Source organism: Phyllobates terribilis, unplaced genomic scaffold (genome assembly GCF_046119375.1).
Source record: "Phyllobates terribilis strain yellow unplaced genomic scaffold, ASM4611937v1 Scaffold_3__8_contigs__length_932513732, whole genome shotgun sequence".
In the NCBI taxonomy this organism is placed as follows: Eukaryota; Metazoa; Chordata; class Amphibia; order Anura; family Dendrobatidae; genus Phyllobates; species Phyllobates terribilis.
Window position 1 is genome coordinate 524,956,268 of NW_027362763.1, and position 23,554 is coordinate 524,979,821.

A 23,554-nucleotide genomic window follows, 5' to 3' on the forward strand; every position below is an offset into this window, starting at 1 on the left:
TTTTGCTTATTTTTTTGTTTTTTAATTTGAGGAAGTCCCAAAGCATTGGGAATGACAAACAGAATAAACAAACTGCGGTGGAGTATAACAATGGATGGGTGCAGCTGGTCTACTTCTGTAGTCAGCCAAAACATATGGACAAGTCCTGAATGTGAGCTTGCTCACGTTGGCTGTGGACAGGTGGATGCATCTGTCTTATCACACCCCCTGCCATGCTAAACACACGTTCTGACATTACACTTGTCACAGGGCAGGCCAGCACCTCCAAGGCATAAAGTGCAAGCTCACAGGCCATGTGTCCAATTTGGAGGCCCAGAAATTAAATGGGACAGACCCATCACCGAATATGTGGAGACGTGTTGACACATACTCTTCCACCATATTGTTGAAACGCTGCCTCCTGCTAATACGGACCATATCAGATGGTGGTGCCGGATGTTGTGGTGTAATGAGGAAGGTTTTCCACATTTTGGCCAGGCTAGCTCTCTGTTCCGAGGTGGTACAGGTGCCCCAGCTGCGTTGGCGACTCCCTGCTCCTCTGCATTGCTCTTCCACTGAGCCCCCGCTGTCAGGTAGGAATGTCATCAGTAGTGAGTCTACCAGCGTGCGCTTGTATTCCCACATTTTCCGATCCCTCTCGAGTGACAGAAGTAAGGATGGTACATTGTCCTTGTAAAGGGGATCCTGCAGACTGGCCACCCAGTAATCAGCACTGGTAACAGTCCTGGCAACTCGGCAGTCATTGCGCACGCACAACAGCAGCATGTATTGGCTCATGTGTGCCAGCCTGCCCAGAGGCAACGACAAGCTGTCCTTGGTGGGAGGTGTATCGTCTAGGTACTCTGTATCCCCACAGCCAAGCTCCAGTGATGCCAGTGAGCTGTTCTGAGTGTCACCCTGCTGTGAACACGGTTATTCAAAGCTGTGAACTAGCTGAACAATTGTGTACCTAGCTGCTGTTGGTACAGGAACCCACCCTCCGAGCCATGTGTGGACGACTGGCCTGATAATGATGTAACTGCTCCCTGTTCCTCCTCTTCCTCCTCCTGTGCCACCACCTCATGCTTCATCACCTGAAACGTTTTTTCAAGCAGTCCTAGAAGTAAGATAGTAACGCTGAAGATGGCATCATCAGCACTGGCCATGTAGTGGAGTACTCAAAGCAGTGCAACACTGCACACACGTCCCGCCTGGTGGCCCACTAGTTGGTAGTGAAGTGGTGTTGTTCTGCATAGCGGCTCACCCATGCGTGTTTCAGCTGAAACTCCACTATTGCGTGCTGCTGCTCGCACAGTCTCTCTAGCATATGCAAGGTGAAGTTGCACCTCATTAGTATGTTGCATATGAGTCGGTGAGTGGGAAGGCAGAAGTGACGCTGGAGCACAGACAGGCAAGCAGCAGCAGGGTGAGCATGCCAAAAGAGTGCACAGATGGCCAGAACTTTCAGCAGCAGTTCTGACTTATCGGGGTAATTTTTAAGGAAGCTCTACATCACCAAATTCAGCACATGCACCAGGCAAGGGATGTGCATCAAACCGGCAAAGACCAGAGCAGCTACGAGATTTTGCCCGTTATGGCACACCACCAGGCCGGGCAAGAGGTTCAGCGGCACCAACCACTCATCGGTTTGTTGTTTGATCCCCGTCTACAGCTCCAGGAAAAGTGGTGGCGGCGGAAGCACGTACTGTGGGACAGCCACTGACATCAGTTTTTTAAACTTTTATTTCAGCCGGAATGGCAACATTTCATATGTCAGGAATTTTGAAATGCTGTCAATCTGGACCACGGCTCGTGGGTGGGTAGGGGTGTACTTTCGCTTTTTCTCAGGGGTTTGGGGTATGGACAGCTGAACACTTCTATGGGATGGTGTGGAGATGCTCGGTGACACTACTGGTGGTGGTGTGCTGTCACATTCTGTCTTTGCGGTGAGACAGGTGGCCGTGTTGATTGGGAGCAGGAGAAAGAGGCAGAGAATGCAGCAGAAGAGGGAGCAGGAGGAGCCTCAAATCTTTCCTTTTTTTTCAGGTGTGTACTTCACTGCAGCTCGTGCTTTGAAGTCAGATGCCTCATCATGCAGGTGGTGCTCAGGTTCAGAACATTTATGCCGCGCTTTAGGCTCTGACTGCACAACAAGCAAACCACCAGTCTCTTATTGTCATCACATTGCCTGAAGAAATGCCACACCAGGGAGCTCCTTTGAGCTAGCTTTAGTGTGCTCAGTTCGTTGGCCCGGTGGGCACTAGTACATGGTGTACTGGGCTAGGGGCTGGCCGCTGTGCTTTTACACCCTGCTCCCTCTTTTGCTGCGCAGCTGGGGCAGGGTGGCCACTTCATGTGGGGTCTAGGACCTCAGCATCCCCTGCATCATCTTCCACCCACTTCCTCACCCCTGCCCTCCTTGCCGTTCTCCACACTGCAGACCAATGCATCAGTTGGATCCTGTGTTTCGACATCATCAGAGATGTGCTGCGGTGGTCCGCTGACCGTGTGTACTAACCCTCCCACGTAATGTTCAAGTGATCTCAACCTATCCGGCAAGGAAAAAAAGAGATGGTAACAGAAGGTACTGTCTATCTAACCCCTACATGATATGCCATGTCCCTACTTTTGATGTGGGTTCGCATCTTCCCCAGCAGATGATAGCTGATTTAGATCAGCCATCAGGTGCCTCCAACAGTCACTCATGGCTGTTAACCTGTTAAATGCTGCTGTAAATCTCTGATAGTGTTATTTAGTACAGGCCGGTGAACGGGCATGTAATTTCCCACACATATCAACACATTAATGGGTTACCATTGCAGCCAGGGGTCTGCTGAAGACCTCCGTGGTTGTCTTGACAATTCTCCTGTGAAAGCCAGTCGGTAGCTGGCATTCATAGTAATGATTTTCAGTATGCTTAGCAGTGCTGATGCAATACTATGTATAGTACAAGCGATTAGACGATCGCAGTTTTAAGTCCTTTAAGGGAACCACTAACTACAGTAAAAAAAAAATGAAAAAAAAAACAGTTCAAATCACCCCTCTTTTGCTCCATTAAAAATAAAAATTAAAAAAATACACATTTGGTATCGCTGCATTTGTAAAAGTCTGATCTATGAAAATATAAACTAAAGTAATCCAATCGGTAAATGGCATAACGAGAAAAAAGAAAATTGAAAAGCAATAAAATGCAATGAGACGATCAAAGCATCATATCGACCCCAACATTGTATCAGGAGAAACGTTAGCTCAGGGCTCAAAAAAATATGCCCTCACATAGCCCCTTATTCCGAAAAATTAAAAACGTTATGGATCTCGAAAAATGGCAACACAAGCAAAATTTTATTTTAATTTTTTTATAACTTTCCGAATTATTTTCACCACTGAAATGAAAAAAACAGACAGAACTATACATGTCTGGTATCTGCATTATGTATTGACATGGAGAATCATATTGCAAATCAATTTTACCGTATTCCTTTTCCTCACATGATAAAATGAATGGCTTCATTTAAAAGTCCAATTTGTCCCTCAAAACACAAGCCCTCATACGGTTATGTGATTGGAAAAATAAAAACATTATGACTTTTGGAAAAAGGGGACAAAAAAAAGGAGAACTGAAAAATCGCCCAATCATGAAGAAGCCATCAACAATGCAGTAACAAACTTTTTAAGCAACTTTAATTGTAAAAATGGTCTAAAAATTATATTTTTGGAGAAGATGCCCTACTGGTGTTTATGAAGGGATGGTGCCAGCAGAAGATACTGAGTGACTCTGCAGATCCAGCACCTCCCAATCACTTGAATATTTGCATTATTATTCACACAAAAAACATTGAAAATGTGTGTTGTAGTCTAAGGCTATGTGCCCACAATGCAGAAATGCTCAGGATTTTTTCCTGAGCGTTTCTGCATCTCCCTGGCAGAAAAAAACGCATGCGGATTGTACATGCGTTTTCCTGCCAGAGACATGCGGAAATTAAGCATTCTTCACATGCATTTCCGCATGCGGGTTGACAAGCGCTTTCCAAGCGACTTTAGTATCACTTGTAAAGTGCTTGTCAACTTGGTCACACTATATAAATCCATGCAAACAGCATGGATTTATATAGTGTGATCCGAGAGAATAAACCTATGCTTACCTTTCCGATGGCTGCCGGGAGATCGCGGTACGCTGTACTGAAGGACCTGCCGTCACATGACTGTGACGTCACCGCAGGTCCTTCAGTCCTGCGCGATCTATCGGCAAGCACAGGGAAGGAGTCCGGGGGACGTCGGAAGGTGAATATAATCTTTATTTTTAATTTTATTCTTTTTTTTTTACAGCTTTTAGGGTATCTGGGTGTGGAGGAGAATCTCCTGTCCTCCACACCCGGGTACCATCCGCACATTAGAAAGCGCCAATTACGCAAGTATAGATGCAGTCTTGCGGAATTGGCGCGTTCTAATGCAAGTCAATGGTGGCGAAAACGCAGCGCTTCCGCAAAATAATTGGTAGTGCTTCGTTTTTTCTGCAATGATAATGAAATTTCCGCAGCACAGCACATGCGGATTATCATTGGGGGACATGGCAGACCTTCTACCATGCGTTTTTTAAGCGTTTCTGCAGCGTTTTTGCCGCTGCGGAAACGCTTAAAAAACGCATCGTGGGCACACAGCCTAACAGTTGCAGTAGTACACCACATTCATATTTAGGCCTTAATATGCCATATCTGTAATACCGAGCTATGTGCTCTGAAGTCTTATCCGTAAGGCTGTAAAATACTGGAATGGCTCTGCTTTCCCTGCCCTCATATTTTATAGCCCATGTTGATAGTGCCGTCTTATTGTCTGGATCAGACTATGTGACGTGATAGGTGTAAGACATTATGAGGAAGCCCGTGAGCATTTGTGCCTGACGTCATGTGAACCCTCTCACCCTCTTCAGCAATATGTGAAATGGTACTGGCCATTATTTATTAATTTTTTTTTTTTTTTTTTTTTTTTTTTTTATTTCCAATCCACGCAAATCAAATTGCAAATTGTTTGAATATGCTGGGACTTGGGGAGTTCAGGAAATTTGACTCAAGGCAGATTCGCCGCAGATTAATCCACCCATCTCTAGTTATACAGTATATGTTTGTTTAACCGGTTCCCGACCGCCCACTGTAGATAAACGTCGGCGCTTGCCGGGTTCTGTGCAGCGCCGACGTTTAAAAACGGTGGGTGGTCTCGCAGCGCTCAGGACCCCCAGGGTCCTGCAAGCGCTGCGATTCCGGTGCAGAGCGTTAGCTCTGACAGGGAACATCATCGGGACCTGATTAGATCAGGTCCCAGTGATGTTAACCCCTTGCTGTCTTCTATATGCTGTGATCTATAGTGATCGCGGCATATAGGAGACAGCAGGAGGAGAGGGGGTCGTCTTACCTCTCCGAAGACCTCCGTTTCCTTCCAGGACCTGGGGTTGCTATGGCAGCTGGAGGTCACATGACCGCCTCCAGCTCTGCCATATATGGTGTCCTGTCTGGCTCAGCCTGCAAGCTGAGCCAGAAAGGAGACTGACTGAAACAGTCAGGGAAGATCTCATGTAATGTAATATATGTCTATTACATTACATGAGATCAGTGATCAGAAAAATAAAAATTAATGTCCCATACAGGGACTAAGTAAAAATGTAAAAAAAAAGTAAAAAAAAAGTTTTTAAACTATTAAAAAAAAAAAATCACAAAATAAATAAAAATAAATAAATAAAATATTAAACCAATAAATCCGTATATTTTTACAAAACCAAAAAAAGTACACATATTTGGTATCGCCGCGTCCGAAACAACCAGAGCTATAAAACTGTCTCACTAATTAACTCCTTCTGTGCACACCATAATAAAAATAAATAAAAAACGGAGCAAAAAAATATGCTTTTCATCATATCGCCAAACAAAAAGTGGAAAAAAATGCGATCAAAAAACAAAATAGAAATAAAAATGGTACCGCTGAAAACGTCATCTTGTTCCACAAAAAAAAAGCTGCCATACAGCTCCATCAGCCAAAAAATAAAAAAGTTATAGCGCTCAGAATAAAGCAATGCAAAAAAAATTTTTTTTTCTATAAAATTGTTTTATTGTGTAAAAGCGCCAAAACATAAAAAAATACAGTAAGTGTAGTATCGCTATAAACGTACTTACCCCAAGAATAACGCTGCCTGATCACTTTTACCACACGCAGAACGGCATAAAAAAAAAACTCAAAAAACTATTCCTGAATTGTTTGTTTTTGTTAATTTTACCTCCCAAAAAACAGAATAGAAAGCGATCAAAAAATGTCACGTTCCCAAAAATGGTACCAATAAAAATGTCAACTCGTCCCGCAAAAAACAAGCCATCACATGACTCTGTCGGCCGAAATATGGAAAAATTATAGCTCTCAAAATATGGTGATGCAAAAACTAGATTTTGCAAAAAAAGCGTATTTTAGTGTGTGACAGCTGTCAGTCATAAAAACCCGATATAAATCTGGTATCTCTGTAATCGCACCGACCCAAAGAATAAAGTAATCTCATCACTTATACCGCACGAGGAACGGCGTAAAAAATAAATAAAACCAATTCTTCACCTGCTACTGATTTGTTTATTATGTCTCCCAAAGATCCCAGTAAGGCTCTGCTCACATTTATCCTGTGCTCTGCGCTGAGCACTTACACCAGAGTTTCCGTGTAAATCTCTGAAATACGTGATTCAGCCGGAACCCATGATGGAAGATTCCCTGTAATGAGGCAGATATAGGCCACTGTGGACGCCGTCTAGCCTGGGATCCCACGGTGTCATTTGTTTTAGGCGTGCATAAAAGTGCGGTTGGCCACAGTTTTGTGCACTTCTGAAAAAAAGGACACCGCTAAACAGAGGCCAGACGGAGTCCAGAGTAACTCTGCTGCCTCATTATAGTGAATGGATCCTGCAGGGGTTTCATCTGAATTACATCACTTGGAAATTTAGATGGAAACCCCGATGTAAGTGCTCAGCCTAGAGCGCCGGATAAATGTTACGTAAAATGTTCCCAATAAAAGCTTCAACTCAGTCCTCAAAAAAAGCTAGTCCCCACTCAGGTCCGTCATCTGTTAAAAATATAAGGGACTTCCAAGTTACTGGTAGCAGAAAGGCTCTGGAAAAGCAAAATGACCCTTGCCCCCCTAAAGAAATTCAGAAAATTTCGTGCTCCCAAATCCAAATGCCTATTCTACAATAATTTGTTCTCCAATTGTCAAATAGCGCTCCGTCCCCCCCAGATCTCGCCGTACGGCTGAGCGGTACGATACAGCCACATATGGGGTATTGCCACTTTTAGAAGAAATTGTGTGACACATTTCGGCACCATTTTTACCCATTGCCCTGTGTGAAAATGTAAAATCTGAGGGTAAAACATTTTTTTGTGGTAAAAATATAATTATGCTTTTTTCACTGCCCAATGGTATAAATTTAAAAATTAAAAAATACTCACTACTTCCCTAGATGAATTCCTTGAGAGGTGTAGTTTGCAAAATAGGGTCACTTGTGGGGGTTTCTGCTGTTTTGGCATGTCAGCGACTCTTCAAATGTGACATGGTGTCTGCTGCCTATCCCAGCCAACATAGCGCTCCTTTCTCTTCCGAACCCTGCCGTACACCAAAGCAGTGGTTTTCCCCCACATATGGGGTATCGGCGTACTCAGGAGAAATTGCACAACAAATTTCATGGTGCAATTTATCCTGTTACCCTTATGATAATGCAAAATTAGGGAATGAAAAACATTTTTTATGGGAAAAATGTGAAAATTTTATTTTTACGGCTCAATATTATAAACTTCTGTGAAGCAGCTGGGGGTGCAAGGTGCTCACCACACATCTAGATAAGTTCCCTAAGGGGTCTAGTTTCCAAAATGGTGGCACTTGTGGGGGGTTTCCACTGTTTAGGCACATTAGGGGCTCCCCAAATGCGACATGGCGTCTGCTAATTATTCAAACAAATTTTACATTCAAAAAGTCAAATGGCGCTCCTTCCCTTTCAAACCCTGCCATGCGCCCAAACAGTAATTTGCCTCCACATATGGGGTATCAGCGTGTTCAGGAGAAATTGCACAACAAATTTCATGGTGCAATTTATCCTATTACCCTTATGATAATGCAAAATTAAGGGATGAAAAACGGTTTTGTGGGAAAAATGTGAAAATTTTATTTTTACAGCTCAATATTATAAACTTCTGTGAAGCACCTTGGGGTTCAAGGTGCTCACCACACATCTAGATAAGTTCCCTAAGGGGTCTAGTTTCCAAAATGGTGTCACTTGTGGGGGGTTTCCACTGTTTAGGGACATCAGGAGCTCTCCAAACGCAACATGGCGTCTGCTAATTATTCCAACAAATTTTACATTCAAAAAGTCAAATGGCGCTCCTTCCCTTTCAAACCCTGCCATGTGCCCAAACAGTAAATTGCCTCCACATATGGGGTATCGGCGTGTTCAGGAGAAATTGCACAACAAATTTCATGGTGCAATTTATCCTATTACCCTTATGATAATGCAAAATTAAGGGATGAAAAACGTTTTTGTGGGAAAAATGTGAAAATTTTATTTTTACAGCTCAATATTATAAACTTCTGTGAAGCACCTTGGGGTTCAAGGTGCTCACCACACATCTAGATAAGTTCCCTAAGGGGTCTAGTTTCCAAAATGGTGTCACTTGTGGGGGGTTTCCACTGTTTAGGCACATCAGGAGCTCTCCAAACGCAACATGGCGTCTGCTAATTATTCAGACAAATTTTACATTCAAAAAGTCTAATGGCGCTCCTTCCCTTCCGAACCCTGCAGTGAGCCCAAACAGTGGTTTTCCCTCACATATGGGGTATCAGCACGCTCAAGAGAAATTGCACAAAAAAATTGGGGTCCATTTTTTCCTGTTACCCCTGTGAAAATAAAAAAAATTGGGTCTAAAGTAACATTTTTGTGAAAAAAGTTAAATGTTAATTTTTTTCTTCCACATTCCAAAAATTCCTGTGAAGCACCTGAAGGGTTAATAAAGTTCTTGAATGTGGTTTTGAGCACCTTGAGGGGTGCAGTTTTTAGAATGGTGTCACTTTTGGGTATTTTCTGTCATAAAGACCCCTCAAAGTGACTTCAAATATGATGTGGTCCCTAAAAAAATGTTTTTGTAAATTTTGTTGGAAAAATGAGAAATCGCTGGTCAACTTTTAACCCTTATAGCTCCCTAACAAAAAAAAATTTTGGTTCCAAAATTGTGCTGATGTAAAGTAGACATGTGGGAAATGTTATTTATTAACTATTTTGTGTGACATATCTCTCTGATTTAAGGGCATGAAAATTCAAAGTTTGAAAATTGCAAAATTTTCAAAATTTTCACCAAATTTCTGATTTTTTCACAAATAAACGCAAGTGATATCGAAGAAATTTTACCACTATCATGAAGTACAATATGTAATGAAAAAACAATCTCAGAATCAGGGGAATACGTTGAAGCGTTCCAGAGTAATTACTTCATAAACTGACAGTGGTCAGAATTGAAAAAATTGGCCCGGTCACGAAGGCAAAAACAGGCTCTGGCGCGAAGTGGTTAACATGCAACATTAAATTTAAAGTGCGGAGAAAGTTTTATTTTTGAATCCCTTGAGCATGTTCACACTGAGTTTTTTAAGGAGTTTTTGGAGCAGAAACCCCATCTGAAGACCTTTTTATGTTCTAGTCCAGGAGTCTCCAACCTGTGGCTTGCGGGTCCCTAATGTGTGCCTCACAACTGTATGTCAGCTAGGTACATTAGCATTAGATCTAGCTAACAGCTATGAAGAGCAGGCTTCTAGCCTAATGACAAGAAAACAACCAGGACATTATACATATTTTTCAAGATGTTAACATACCTGTCAATATGGAATATAGGTGCAGGTCCTAACATAAAAAAACACATTGCGGTACCAAGGTTGCCAACAATAAGAAACCACTTTCTCAATTTCTGCATTTATTAAAAAAAAAAGTTATATTACTATTTAACCATTTATATTGCATAAAAGTCTTGCAGTATAATTTTGATATAACTTACTGGAAATCTGTCACTTATCACTCCAAGAAGTGGTGAACTTATTGCATAGAATAGACCGAGGCCGAGAAAAACTAATCCAACATAACTGACTTTCAAATGAAACTAGAAGCAGAAATATAGAGAACAGTAGTCACATATTTAGAAGGTTAAGAGATTTCATTAACAAGGCATACAAAAATAAAGGATATACTACACTGAAGAATATTGTTTGCATGAAATTTTAGATACAATTTTTCAGCAATTTTTGGAGTAGCCTTGAAGTCTTCTTTTTCATGGGAAATATATTAACATTGCATTGTGATATCACAGAAAAATATGATTGCATTACGCGTTTCATTTAATGCAATCCCATACAAATGCATTACACACAGATTGCTCTTCTAAGATCTGTGCTTTTCTAGGATTGTGCTCTACAAATATGGCACTGTGCACTTACTGCCAATTAGCAGGAATATTAGCCCAGTAAGGCAGGGGAGCATGACATTGCATTGGTATATAAAGTTTCCTGTGCCGGTGAGGTTTTAAAGGGGATCTGTCGGAAGGTTTTTGCTATTTAACCTGAGAACAACATAATATTGGATGAGCCCAATTACAAGGATGTGTCACTTATTAGGCTGTGTGTTGTAGTTTCAATACAATCAGTGTTTAATCAGCAAGAGATGATCATTGACTGACTAGGTCACAGTGCATAGCAGTCAGGACAATCTGTTGAACCCCGCCCCCACCACTGATTGGCAACCAGTTGACAATATACACAGGAAGCTGCCAATCAGGGTTGTGGGCATGTTATACAGAGCTTAGCATTGTGACCACTGTTACATCTACAACAGATAAAATAGGGATTCTAGCAAACTACACCAAGAAACATAGTAACTGATACACAGTTATAATCAGGCTCTACTGCCCTATATTATGCTGTTCTCATATTACATACAAAAACCTGCTGATTCTTTTTCATGGCTTTACAGGTCATATTGGAATTGAGGAATAAATGATACTAAAAATGCTACTCCACTCATCAGGTTTTTTTTTTTTTTTTTTTTTAAGAACAAGGACATTAAAAAAAAACAAATTTGTTTGCACCCAACATTTCTCTAATGCAACTAAAAAAATAATTCTTAAAAAGCCTTTTTTAACCCCTTTACTACCTTTTTTATTTTTTGCCGTCAATATGGCTGTGTAAGGGCTTTTTTTATGTAGGGCGAGTTGTTCTTTTGAACAACACCATTGGTTTTACCATCTGGTGTACTGGAAAATGGTAAAAAAATTCCAAGTGTGATAAAAAAAATATATATTTTTTAAATTCCATATTCAATAGTGTTGAGCGAACATGCTCGGTACTGCTCGGTACACGCCCGGGCATCACGCTACTCGGGATGTTTGGCGAGCACCGAGCATTTCCGGGTTACTCGGGCGGGAGCTCGGGTCTCCGCCCTGCATGTTTGGCGCTCTTTACAGAGCCAATGAACATGCAGGGATTGCCAGCCAGTCACTGTAATGCCGCAGCCATGTTGTTTGTGGGCAATACAGTGATTGGCTGGCTGCACAGCGTCACCTCGAGTATTTAAAACGGGGCGCCGCCATCTTGGACACAGTCGCTTCGGATTAGACAGTGTAGGGACAGCGCTGCTGATTTAGGGAGAGATATAAACTGCGAAATAGTTAGTGTAGGGTCTGTAAAGGCTGCCAGATCAAACAAACAGTCCTTATCAGGACTAATATCCATCCCAGATACCAGGCAGGCAGGCTGTATAGGAGAAACAGTGGTTATACCAGCAAACGCTGCATTACAGCCCTGTGTGCTCCTGTTGCTGAAATTGCTGGACTTAGCACCAGGTGTCGGGGGCCAGGAAAAATCCATTTTTTTTCATCTAAATCCTCCTTTTTTTTTCCTCCTTCACACTGTACAAATACCCGTCTTATTAACCTTTTGGTGTCCCCCACTAAAAAAAAAGCGTGTCTCTGATTTTTCAGACACAAATATAACTGTTGAAAATAGTCTGGTGTAGGCTAGAGAAACAGAAGTGTTGTTTTGCACTTCCACGGTTCAAACCTCTGTATTATCCATTTTGGGCCATTTGTATCTAAAAAAAAAACTGTTTGAGTGTGTCGCTCACTGTTCAGCCGCAAATATCTCTATTTAAAAAAGTGTGGTATACCCCAGTAAACAATAACTGTGGTTTTGCCATCCCACGGTAAAAAATCTCTATTATTCAGGTTTTGGTATATTTTCCGTAAAGAAAAACAGTAGTATCTCCTGACTGTTGTGACACAAAAATATATCTGTTGAAAATAGTCTTGTGTAGGCCCGACATCCCAGTGTGATTTCGCAGTTCCATGGGTCAAATTGCTGTACTATCCAGTTTTGGGCCTTTGGTATCTAAAAAAAAAGCAGTTTGAGTGTGTCGCTCACTGTTCAGCCGCAAATATCTCTATTTAAAAAAGTGTGGTATACCCCTGTAAACAATAACTGTGGTTTTCCTCTTCCACGGTTCTAATCTACTCTTTATTACCCTTTTTCCATTGATAGTGCAAGTGTAAGCTATTTTACTTCATTTACAATGGGCAAGGCGCGTGGCAAAGGACGTGAAAGTGGACGTTCTGGTGATGGTTCGTGCAGAGGATGGGGCCGTGGCCAAGGTGAAAATGTGCCACAACCAACAGCCACATCTTCTCACTCCCACTTCTTGACCGAATTACTAGGGAAGCACAGAACAACACCAGTATTGAGAACTGATCAGTGTGAACAGGTTATTAATTGGATAGCAGATAATACTTCCAGTTACCTGGGCACCACCACCTCCGGTCTGTCTTCCACACGGTCAACTCTTAGTAGCCGTGAGTCTCGACCGCATACTCCTCCTCACCCTGATGCTCCTTCCTCCCACCATGCCGGGTGTCGTCAGACAGCAAGTGATCCCACACTTGGACACTCTGAAGAGCTGTTCACTGGTCCATTTTCATATTTGGGCCCCTCGCCTGATACGCTTGAAGTGGTGGAAGAGGAGATCCCATGTTGCGATGCCCAAATATTTGAACAGCCACGGCCACAGGAAGTCGACGTTGGCAATCTGTCACAAGAGGTGGACGATGACGAGACACAATTGCCAGTAAGTGAGGAGGAGGATCGTGGTGCGCAAGTGGAAGAGGAGGAGGTGGTGGATGATCTAGTAACTGACCCAACGTGGAAGGAGGACATGCAGAGTGAGGCCAGTAGCACACAGGGGGAGGGAGGCAGAGTACCCCAACAGGCAGGAAGAAGCAGTGTGGTGGCCGCAGACAGAAGGCAGGCAACAGTTCCCCCTGGAATTTTTTTAAAGACTCTGCTGATAACCCCAAAAAGGCCATATGTTCCCCCTGCCCTGCCAGCATCAGCAGCGGTGACAAAACTACCAGCCTGACCACCACCAGCATGATCAGGCACATGGCAGCAGAGCACCCGACTTTGTGGGGCGAAACCCAGGGTCCACGACCAGTGTCAGCGGGTGTCACCACTGCTTCTTCCACTGTTGTGCGTGCAATAGAACCCCCTGTTGTGTGTGCAAGGCAATCCCCTGTCCATACTGCATGTAAAGATGTCCCCTCCTCTCAGTCTTCACTTGTTATGGCAGTTTCTCAAGAAACAGCATCAACGTCCACGTCCACGTCCCACCGCAGCGTTCAATTGTTCATATCCCAGACCTTTGAACGAAAGCGGAAATTCGCAGCTAACGCCCCACAGGCCACAGTCCTAAATTTGCACATTTCACGACTGCTTGCGTTGGAAATGCTGCCTTTTAGGCTGGTGGAGACGGAATCCTTCCGTAATCTTATGGCGGTGGCGGTCCCTCGGTACTCGGTCCCCAGCCGACACTATTTTGCCCGGTGTGCCATCCCCGCACTACACAAGCACGTGTCCCAAAGCATCTGCCGTGCCCTCAACAACGCAGTTACTGGGAGAGTCCACCTGACAACGGACACGTGGACAAGTGCTTGTGGCCAGGGATGGTACATCTCTCTGACGGCACACTGGGTAAACATAGTGGAAGTCGGGACCCAGTCGGACCTTGGGACGGAACACATCCTCCCCACACCGAGGATTGCGGGCCCTATGTCAGTCAGAGTTGCCCCCACAGTGTACAGCTCCTGCGCATCCTCCTCCTCCTCCTCATGTTCAGCCTCCATCTCAGATATCACCACATCAGTTACAAGCTGGAAGCATTGCAGTACTGTCTCCGCCAAGCAGCAACAGGCTGTGCTGAAACTCATAAGCTTAGGTGATAAACCTCACACTGCTTGTGAGTTGTGGACAGCTGTGAAAGAGCAGGCAGATCTGTGGCTGAGACCGCTGAACCTACATCCCGGCATGGTCGTGTGTGACAATGGCCGTAACCTGGTGGCGGCTCTGAGGCGAGGTGAGATCACACACGTACCATGCCTGGCTCATGTACTTAAACTTGTGGTTCAGCGGTTTCTTAAATCGTACCCCGAGTTGCCAGATCTGCTCGTGAAAGTACGCCGCCTGTCAGCTCATTTTCGCAAGTCAGCTACAGCTTCTGCCGCCCTTGCTGTGTTGTAGCAGCGTTTGCAGCTTCCGGCACACCGACTGGTGTGTGATGTCCCCACACATTGGAACTCTACCCTCCACATGTTGCAAAGGATTTGTGAGCAGAAGAGAGCAGTTGTGGAGTACCAGCTGCAACAAGGCCGTCGATATTCAGGTCAGACTCCACACATAAGACCTCAGGAGTGGACCTGGATGTCTGACATATGTACCATATTGACAAACTTTGAGGAGGCCACCAAGATGGTGAGTGGCGATGACGCCATCATTAGTGTCAGCATGCCACTTGTCTGTCTTTTGCAACGCTCTCTGCAGAGAATTAAAGAGGAGGCATTGCAGCCAGAGTATGATGAGATGGATCAAGAAGCCGTAGTGGGCGATTACACACAGCCCAGCCTCATCTCATCCCAACGTGCATTGGGGGACAATGAGGGAGAGGAGGAGGAAGAACAGGAGCTGCTATCATGAGTTGTAGACGGTAGTACCTGTACAAGTGTCATACCGTTGGCTCAGCGTGGGTGGCCTGAGGACAGGGAGGAGGAGGAGGAGAGCATGGTCAGTCGTCATCTTGGTGAGGACACGGAAATCTTGCCCGTTACCAGTCTGGCACGCATGGCTGACTTTATGTTACGCTGCCTTAACCGTGACCCTCGCGTTGTCAAAATGTTGGGTGACAGTCATTACTGGTTGGTGACACTTGTAGACCCCCGCTACAAGGAGAACTTTCACTCTCTTATTCCTGAGGAGAGGTCTACAAAAATGGGGCAGTACTAGAAGGCCCTTGCTGCAGAACTCTTAAAAAAATTCCCATCTGAACACGCTATCGGCAGAGGTCACAGTTCGTTGCCCAACCAAGGCGTACAGGCGAAAGAGATGCAACTCCAATCCAGCAGAGGCAGGGGAACACGGTCAACGTTCTGGGACAGTTTTCTGACACCCGCCCAGCTTACAGGCCCTGAGGCACGAGGTACTCTCACAAGGAGTGGAAAGTTTCAAAAGATGGTGAGGGAGTACCTTGCCGACCGTACCAGCGTCCTCCGTGATTCCTCTGTGCCTTTTAATTATTGGGTATCCAAGCTGGACACTTGGAATGAACTCGCTCTGTACGCCTTGGAGGTACTGGCCTGCCCTGCCGCTAGCGTGTTATCGGAGCGTGTTTTTAGTGCCGCTGGGGGAATTATAACTGATAAGCGCACTTGCCAGTCAACTGACAATGCTGACAAGCTGACCCTTATCAAAATGAACAAGGGCTGGATTGGGCCAGACTTCTCATCACCACCAAATGACAGCAGAGTAACAAAGTCAAATCCACTGTGTTATTTCGGGAGGTGTATTCACATGCACCGCTTCACACCCACACATGGGTATACGCTTCCTCGTTTCGGCTGTTTTATGTTCTTCTCCTTATCCTCAGCCTCCACCACCACTATACCACCAGGGTGCCAGCATTGCAAGTTCCTCCGTCCTTATTTTTGGCAGCTTTTGCTTGCAAGGCATAAGCAAATACAATGGGACACCCACTCCCCAATAATGGGACTTATGTTTGTAATATGCTGTACTGCATGGCTCTTGTAAGGGGAATTGCAAGTTGCTCCATCCTAATTTTTGGCAGCTTTTGCTTGCAAGGCATAAGCAAATACTATGGGACTCCCACTCCCCAATAATGGGACTTATGTTTGTAATATGCTGTACTGCATGGCTCTTGTAAGGGGCATTGTAAGTTGCTCCATCCTAATTTTTGGCAGCTTTTGCTTGCAAGGCATAAGCAAATACTATGGGAGACCCACTCCCCAATAATGGGACTTATGTTTGTAATATGCTGTACTGCATGTGACGCGCCCCCTGGGCCGTGTGTACACGTGTGTGGGATACCCGGTGCCGGGTCTCTGGGGTCTGTAGTCTCCGTGGCGGTGACCCGGTCCCGTGGCTCAGGCTGGTCAAACCAGTGGCAGTCTTTCTTAGGTTTTGAGGTTAATTGTCCGACTGCGCCACCCGTGGATTGCGGTCAGGGAGTACCACCGCTGCGAGGCAGACCGCTGAGGCTGGTGTTGTGTGCGCAGCAGAGAATGGGATAACTCCCCACGGGAGGAGTATAGCCTCAGGGCAGTGAGTGTGGATGATGGGGTTGATGGTGCACGAGCGCAGCAGGAATGACTCAGAGTCTTTGCAGTGCAGTTCAGGGTCTTTACTGATGATTATAAGGTAGACCCTCCCGGGAGTACTGGCTAGCATAAGAGGCCTGGTCAGTCTGTGAGCAAGCAGGAGTTCCCCTGACCAGGTGGAGTTGTAGGCCTCCCCGTCTGTCTGCACTCTTCCTGGCTACCTTGCTGTAAGCGGATAGAAGTAGCCCACGTCCCTGAGTGTACCGTATAGTGCTCACCCGTATGGCTGGTGACTTGGGGCCTTCTGTTAGCCTCCGCTCCACGACGGCGGTGCTGGTCCCTTGCTTGTGACTGAGCCTCCGGGCTTCTATGGCCAGAGGACCTGAAATCCCCTGCCGGCTGGTTTCTGCTGCTGGATATACAAGTCCTCACAGCCTCGGACTCCTGTGTCCGGTTCCTATTGTCTTCTGCCAGGGCGAGCTCTGCTCAGCTTCCAGCCCCTGGTCTTTAGCTCCTAGCTCCTACAGAGCTCCTTGCTGTTACTTTCCCTTGCTCTCACTCTGACTCTGACTGTTCTCTGTTCTCTGACTCACTCAACCCCACCCCAGATCCAGTTTATAAGGGCAGAATTCTCCTCTCCCAGGACTGGAGCAGAAGGATGTTGCATGTTTAAGGGATCCTGACCAGGAAACCTCCCACTTGTTCTCCGACATAATATCTCTATTACTGTGGTGACCAGACCCCTGGGGTGCCACACATGGCTCTTGTAAGGGGCATTGCAGTTACTCATAATTTTTGGAAAGCCTTCCATTCACTGCTTAGGCCAACTGTGCACAGGAGACCCAGTTGCTATAAATGGAAAAAAAGGTTTAGTTAACGCCCTCTGACCTCCATGTCATTTCCAAGGGGCATTGGAGTGTCTCGAAATTTTTGGTAGGCATTGCACTCACTGTATGCCCTATAACTGTGTAGCCGAACCGCTCCTTTTGTTACAGAAACATATCCTACAAGACATATCTGGTTGACTGGCCTGATATTGATGTGAATGGTCCCTGTTCCTCCTGCTCTTTCTCCTTTGCCACTACCTCATCCATCATTTATCACCTGAAGCTTTCTTTTAACGGGAGTCATAGAACTTGGATAGTAGCAGGAAAACACGGTGAATGCATTTGTCATAGTTGAAAGCAATGCAAAAGTGCAAAAATGCATAAAAAATGCTACTTGTGAACATAGCCGAAGGTGTGGAGGAGTATTTTTGTTTTTGGTCATTTATTTTAACTTATACACAAGTCTTTTCCCTGGAAAGGATGTTCCTTAACATATTTCACAGGAAAAAAGTTTCACTCTCGTTTTTGAACGTTTTATTGTGAGCCCGTAAAAGTGGCTTAATACCTCTGACCATGTTGTTGACAGCAGTGACCTGGGGGTCAGAAATGCTTCCTGGGGCGATCCCCATGCTGTCCCCATGTCATTTGAGCACTGTCACTATCGTTTTGGGCACTTGTTAGGCTTTTAAAAGACTGCCGGGGGTGCCACCGCAAAAATGCTCGAGTCTCCCATAGACTAACATTGGGCTCGTTGCTCGGGTCGAGCAACCGAGTATCACGGCGAGCTCGGCCCGAGCTTCGAGCACCCGAGCATTTTAGTGCTCGCTCAACACTAATGTTCAATAAAAGCTAAAAATTACCTGCCATTATGATTCTACAGGTCATTACGAGTTCGTAGATAATAAACATGTGTAGGTTCTTTTTTTATTTAAGTGGTGAAAAAAAATTCTAAAGTTTGTTAAAAAAAAAAATGGCACCATTTTCCGAGACCTGTAGCATCTCCATTTTTCGTGATCTGGGGCCAGGTGAGGGCTTATTTTGTGTGCCAAGCTGACGTTTTTATTGATTTTGGGATAAATGCGATATTTTGATTGCCAGTTATTACATTTTATTGCAATGTTGCAGAGACCAAAAAAACATAAATCTGGCGTTTTGATTTTTTTTCTCATTACACCGTTTACCGATCGGATTAAATTCTTTTTATACATTGATAGATCAGGCGATTTTGAAAGCAGTGATACCGAATATGTATTTTTTTTTTTAATACTTGTATTTTGAATGGGGCAAAAGTGGGGTGATTTGAAATTTCACACTTTTTTAATTTTATGAATATTTTTTTAAATTTTGTTTTACATTTCTCTGGCTGCAATAGTCTCCATGTGAGACTTGAAGCTGTGATTATCTGATAGCCTGTGTAATACAAAGCAGGGCTTCAGACCCCGGGTTATCATGCCAACCCATCGGTGACCCGCGATCGTGTGATCAGGTCACCGATGGGCGGAGCTAGTGACACACTTCTGGTGCGATCATGTTAAATGATGCTGTCAGAGTTTGACAGTGGTATTTAACATGATAACAGCAGTGGGTGGACTGCGATTCCACCTGCGGCTGTTTGGGATTTCATCAGCTGACATGTGCCGGAAAAGGTGCGGGCTCAGCTCCGGAACATGCACCAAATAGGGAGAGGCGACCTATGATGTATCTATGCATCATACGTCAGAAAGGTGTTAAAAATATTCAATTGCTTTGGATCTACAATGTCTATGCGCGCCAAAGTAACTACATGATAAGCAGTAAATAATCTTTGTTTGATGCCATCCTGAACCCAAACTCTCTTCCATATACGAGTTACATTTTAATAACTCACTCAATACACATTACCAATAAGCTGCAGATAAAGTGTGTCTTAATGCAGGATCAAACTGCTCAGGGTTTTGTTTATAGCCTGTAACCAAGGAGACACATAGGTCAAACGTAGGCGCTATAGACAAAATTTAGAAAAAGATTTTTAAGCAAGACTATTTCTCTTTTTATTTAAAATAGTTTTCCAAACACACACACAAAAAAAAAAAACTGTAAAACTGTCTGGCAGTCCCTATGATGAGTCCCAAACTTCGGCGGATCTCGGTTTTAGCTCGCCTTCAGCCCTCTGCAACCATCCTTTAGGTTTATTATTGTTTAGATCCTGAACTTCTAGCTAGTTCTTCCTCTGTGCCTCTGTAAAGGTGGAAATGATGGCTGAATATCCTCTCTGAAGACCCCAGTTATTATATCTAATGTATTCTATTGTGCTTCCTCATGTATGCTGCTGTTTCCTCTAAGTCAGGGGTGACAGGGTTAACTGTAGGGCCAGACCAAAGTTGGGGAAGAGAAATGGGCACTAGAGATTAGTTCTGTTTTTACATAATTAGTCTTGCTTGAGCTAGAGAAAAAAGGACACCTGCAGTCAGTTTTGATCATCATCGGGTGTGTGTGATGAGGAGACATACAAGGGAGAACATTTCCAGCAAGAAAGTAACAGTGTCGGCAGTCTCTCCTCATAGCAGGCAAGTTTGGGACCTATTGGAAGTGGATTTTAGCCAGACCAGGAAGTCTTTATGATTAAATAGGAGATTGGCCTGGCTGGTACACACGTCTGTAAGGTGGCAGCTGAGAGAGCTCTCTTAGACCGTTCATAAAGTACAGTTTGGGTGCAGTGGAAACAGTGTAACATATAGACCCGTGTGGCCCTATACTGGAAATACGGAGGCCCTCAATGTAAACCGTTACTCATTTGCAACATTCTACACAAGTCATGTGCCGCCGTCCCCAACCTATGTGGACAGAAAAATAGTAAAATGATGGCTCTAAGGAGAGAAAAACTAAATTGCAAAAATGGAAAATTGCCATGTCAGGAAGGGATAAAGCAGCTACTCAGTATGGGAATCCTCAGTCAGGAAGCATTTACAAAAAGAGCCTATTTTACAAGGATTTATGAGACTGCAAGTGCTGCTAAGACAGCAATAGTGCAGAGGTTCAAAGCATCAACCTTAAGGTATGTTCACACAACTTTTTCAGCCTGAACCCACCTGAAAAAGAACTAAAAAATGCAAAAAAAAAATAAAAAAAAGAATGAACATATACACAACAATGCAAAAAAGACTAGCTATGCATATGTTTATTCTTTTATAGCTTCTTTTAAGCCTTCCAAAGCAGTGAAGCAGTTAAAAGAAAGGAACTGAAATCCTTCTGACAGCTTCCACTTGGAAGTCACTCACTAGTTTATATATACAGTTTAAAAATATGCAAAAGGCAAACCAGCTGTAAAAAAGACCAAAATTATGGCGAAGATGACATTTCAGCAAAAACACCACCAATATTTTCCTGGATGGTCTTTTGCTTCAAAAACTCAGGTTGTTCCCCAGCTTCTAAAAGATGCCATATGCACATACCCTTAAGTTGGCTTGCAAAAATACACTTGATTTTCTTAGTGATGGAATATTCATTTGTGGCCAACAATGTAATTAGTTTTGTGATCTTAAAGTTCCTAACATATTCTCATTAAATTGAAAGGAAGTCTATCAGCACAGAATAACTGTTTAAACAAAGTACAGACTCTCAGTGCACCCTTGGTGTGGCCAAACAATTTGATGCAAAAACCAATTACTTGACTTCCCTTCTGTGTCTGCCCTTTTTTGGATTTATCAATCCAAACCGGTCAATCAGAATAGAAGGAAGACAGAGATAGATGGAAAACAAGTAGGTGCACTTATTATTATTATTATTATTATTATTATTATTATTATTATTATTAAAGCGCCGTTAATTCCATGGCGCTTTACATGTGAAAAAGGGGTATACATAGCAAAAACAATTACAATAATCTTGAACAAAACGTGACGGCGACTCATACAGGAGGAGGGAGGACCCAGCCCGCGAGGGCTCACAATCTACAAGGGATGGGTGAGGATACAGTAGGTGAGGGTAGGGCTGGTCGTGGAGCAGTATGATGGAGTGATGGTTAATGCAGGTTGTAGACTTGTCGGAAGAGGTGGGTCTTCAGGTTCCTTTTGAAGGTGTGCATGGTCGGCGAGAGTCTGATATGTTGGGGTAGAGAGTTCCAGAGTAGGGGGGATGCACGGGAGAAATCTTGTATGCGATTGTGGGAGGAGGAGATAAGAGGGGAGTAGAGAGGGAGATCTTGTGAGGATCGGAGGTTGCGTGCGGGTATGTACCGGGAGACTAGGTCAGAGATATATGGAGGAGACCGGTTGTGAATGGCTTTGTATTCCACGGTTAGGGTTTTGAACTGGAGTCTCTGAGCTGTGGGGAGCCCGTGAAGGGATTGACAAAGAGGAGAGTCCGGAGAATAGCGGGAGGACAGGTGGATTAGTCGGGCAGCAGAGTTTAGGATAGATTGGAGGGGTGCGAGAGTGTTGGAAGGGAGTCCACAGAACAGGAGGTTGCAGTAGTTGAGGCGGGAGATGATGAGGGCGTGCACTAGTGTTTTTGCAGATTCATTGTTGAGGAATGTGCGGATCCGGGAGATATTTTTAAGTTGGAGTCGGCAGGAAGTGGAAAGTGTTTAGATATGTGGTTTGAAGGAGAGTTCAGAGTCCAGGGTTACCCCAAGGCAGCGAGCTTGAGGGACTGGGGAGAGTGGACAGCCATTGACTTTGATAGATAGGTCAATTGGGGGGGTTGAATGAGATGGCGGAAAGATGATGAATTCTGTTTTGTCCATTTTAAGTTTTAGAAATCAAGCAGTGAAAAAGGATGAAATAGGGGACAGACATTCTGGGATTTTGATTAGGGATTAGGGAGGAGATATCGGGTCCAGAGAGGTAGATCTGTGTGTCGTCGGCATAGAGGTGATAATGAAGGCCATGAGACTCTATGAGCTGTCCCAGGCCTAAGGTGTAGATGGAGAAGAGTAGGGGTCTTAGAACTGAACCTTGGGGGACACTGACAGATAGGGGGTGAGATGAGGATGTGGTGTTTGAGTGGGAGACACTGAATGTACGGTCTGTTAGGTATGAGGAGATCCAGGAGAGGGCCAAGTATGTGATTCCGAGAGATGAGAGAGTCTGGAGTAAGAGGGAATGGTCCACTGTGTCGAATGAGGATGACAGGTCCAGGAGGAGGAGTACAGAGTAGTGTCACTTGGATTTGGCAGTTATTAGGTCATTGGTGACTTTAGTCAGTGCAGTTTCAGTAGAATGGTGCGGTCGGAAACCAGATTGTTGGCGGTCGAACAGGGAGCAGGAGGAGAGGTGGGAGGACAGTTCAGAATGGACGTGTTGTTCCAGTAGTTTTGAGGCATAGGGAACAAGTGATATGGGGCGATAGTTAGTCAGAGAGGATGAGTCAAGGGAGGGCTCTTTAAGGATGGGTGTGACCGAGGCATATTTGAAGCATGAGGGGAAGACGCCAGTTGTTAGTGACAGGTTGAAAAGGTGGGCTAGGGTTGGGATGAACATAGTGGTAAGATTTGGGATGAGGTGAGACGGGATTGGGTCAAGTTTACAGGTGGTGAGGTGTGATTTAGAGAGTAAAGAGGAAAGTTGATCTTCCGTAATGGTGGAGAAGGTGGTTATGGAGGAGGAGGATTCAGTAGGTGTGGGGAGGGGCTGTGGGGACTTTAGGCAAAAGCTTTGTCTGATGGTGTCAATCTTCTGCTTGAAGAATGAGGCAAAGTCTTCCGCTGAAATAAGAGGAGAGGGAGGAGGCACTGGGGGGCAGAGGAGAGAATTGAAGGTGTTGAAGAGTTGTTTGGGGTTGTGAGACAGGGAGGATATGAGAGATGAGAAGTATCTGTGTTTTGCTGCAGTGAGTGTGGACTTGAAGGTTGTGGTCAAACTTAAATGTTTGACAACGAAAAGGGGGGAACAGAGTGCCTGTACTTGGTTTTAACAGTCATTCTGTGCTGTCAGACTCCCTCACCAGTAGCTACTCTTTTCATTCAAGAAAAATGGAGGGCAGCTATAGATAGTAAAATTGTCTATCTATAAGTTATAAAAAAAAATTGCAGAAGTTTCCATAAAGTCAAGCTCAAGGATCCAACTTTCGAA

The 23,554-nt window shown here is 44.4% G+C and overlaps 1 protein-coding gene across 3 annotated transcripts in view; it reads right to left on the reverse strand.

The window, feature by feature from the left end:
- Nucleotides 1–23,554, reverse strand: part of SLC18B1 (solute carrier family 18 member B1) — a 130,526-nt gene that overhangs the window by 41,260 nt on the left and 65,712 nt on the right. For all 3 annotated transcript variants that reach the window (XM_073671265.1, XM_073671264.1, XM_073671263.1), the window contains 2 exons: nt 10,033–10,134; nt 9,854–9,945 (listed from right to left, as the gene is read on the reverse strand). In XM_073671265.1, coding sequence (XP_073527366.1) covers nt 9,854–9,945; nt 10,033–10,134 — 194 coding nt within the window. The remainder of the gene's footprint in view (nt 1–9,853; nt 9,946–10,032; nt 10,135–23,554) is intronic.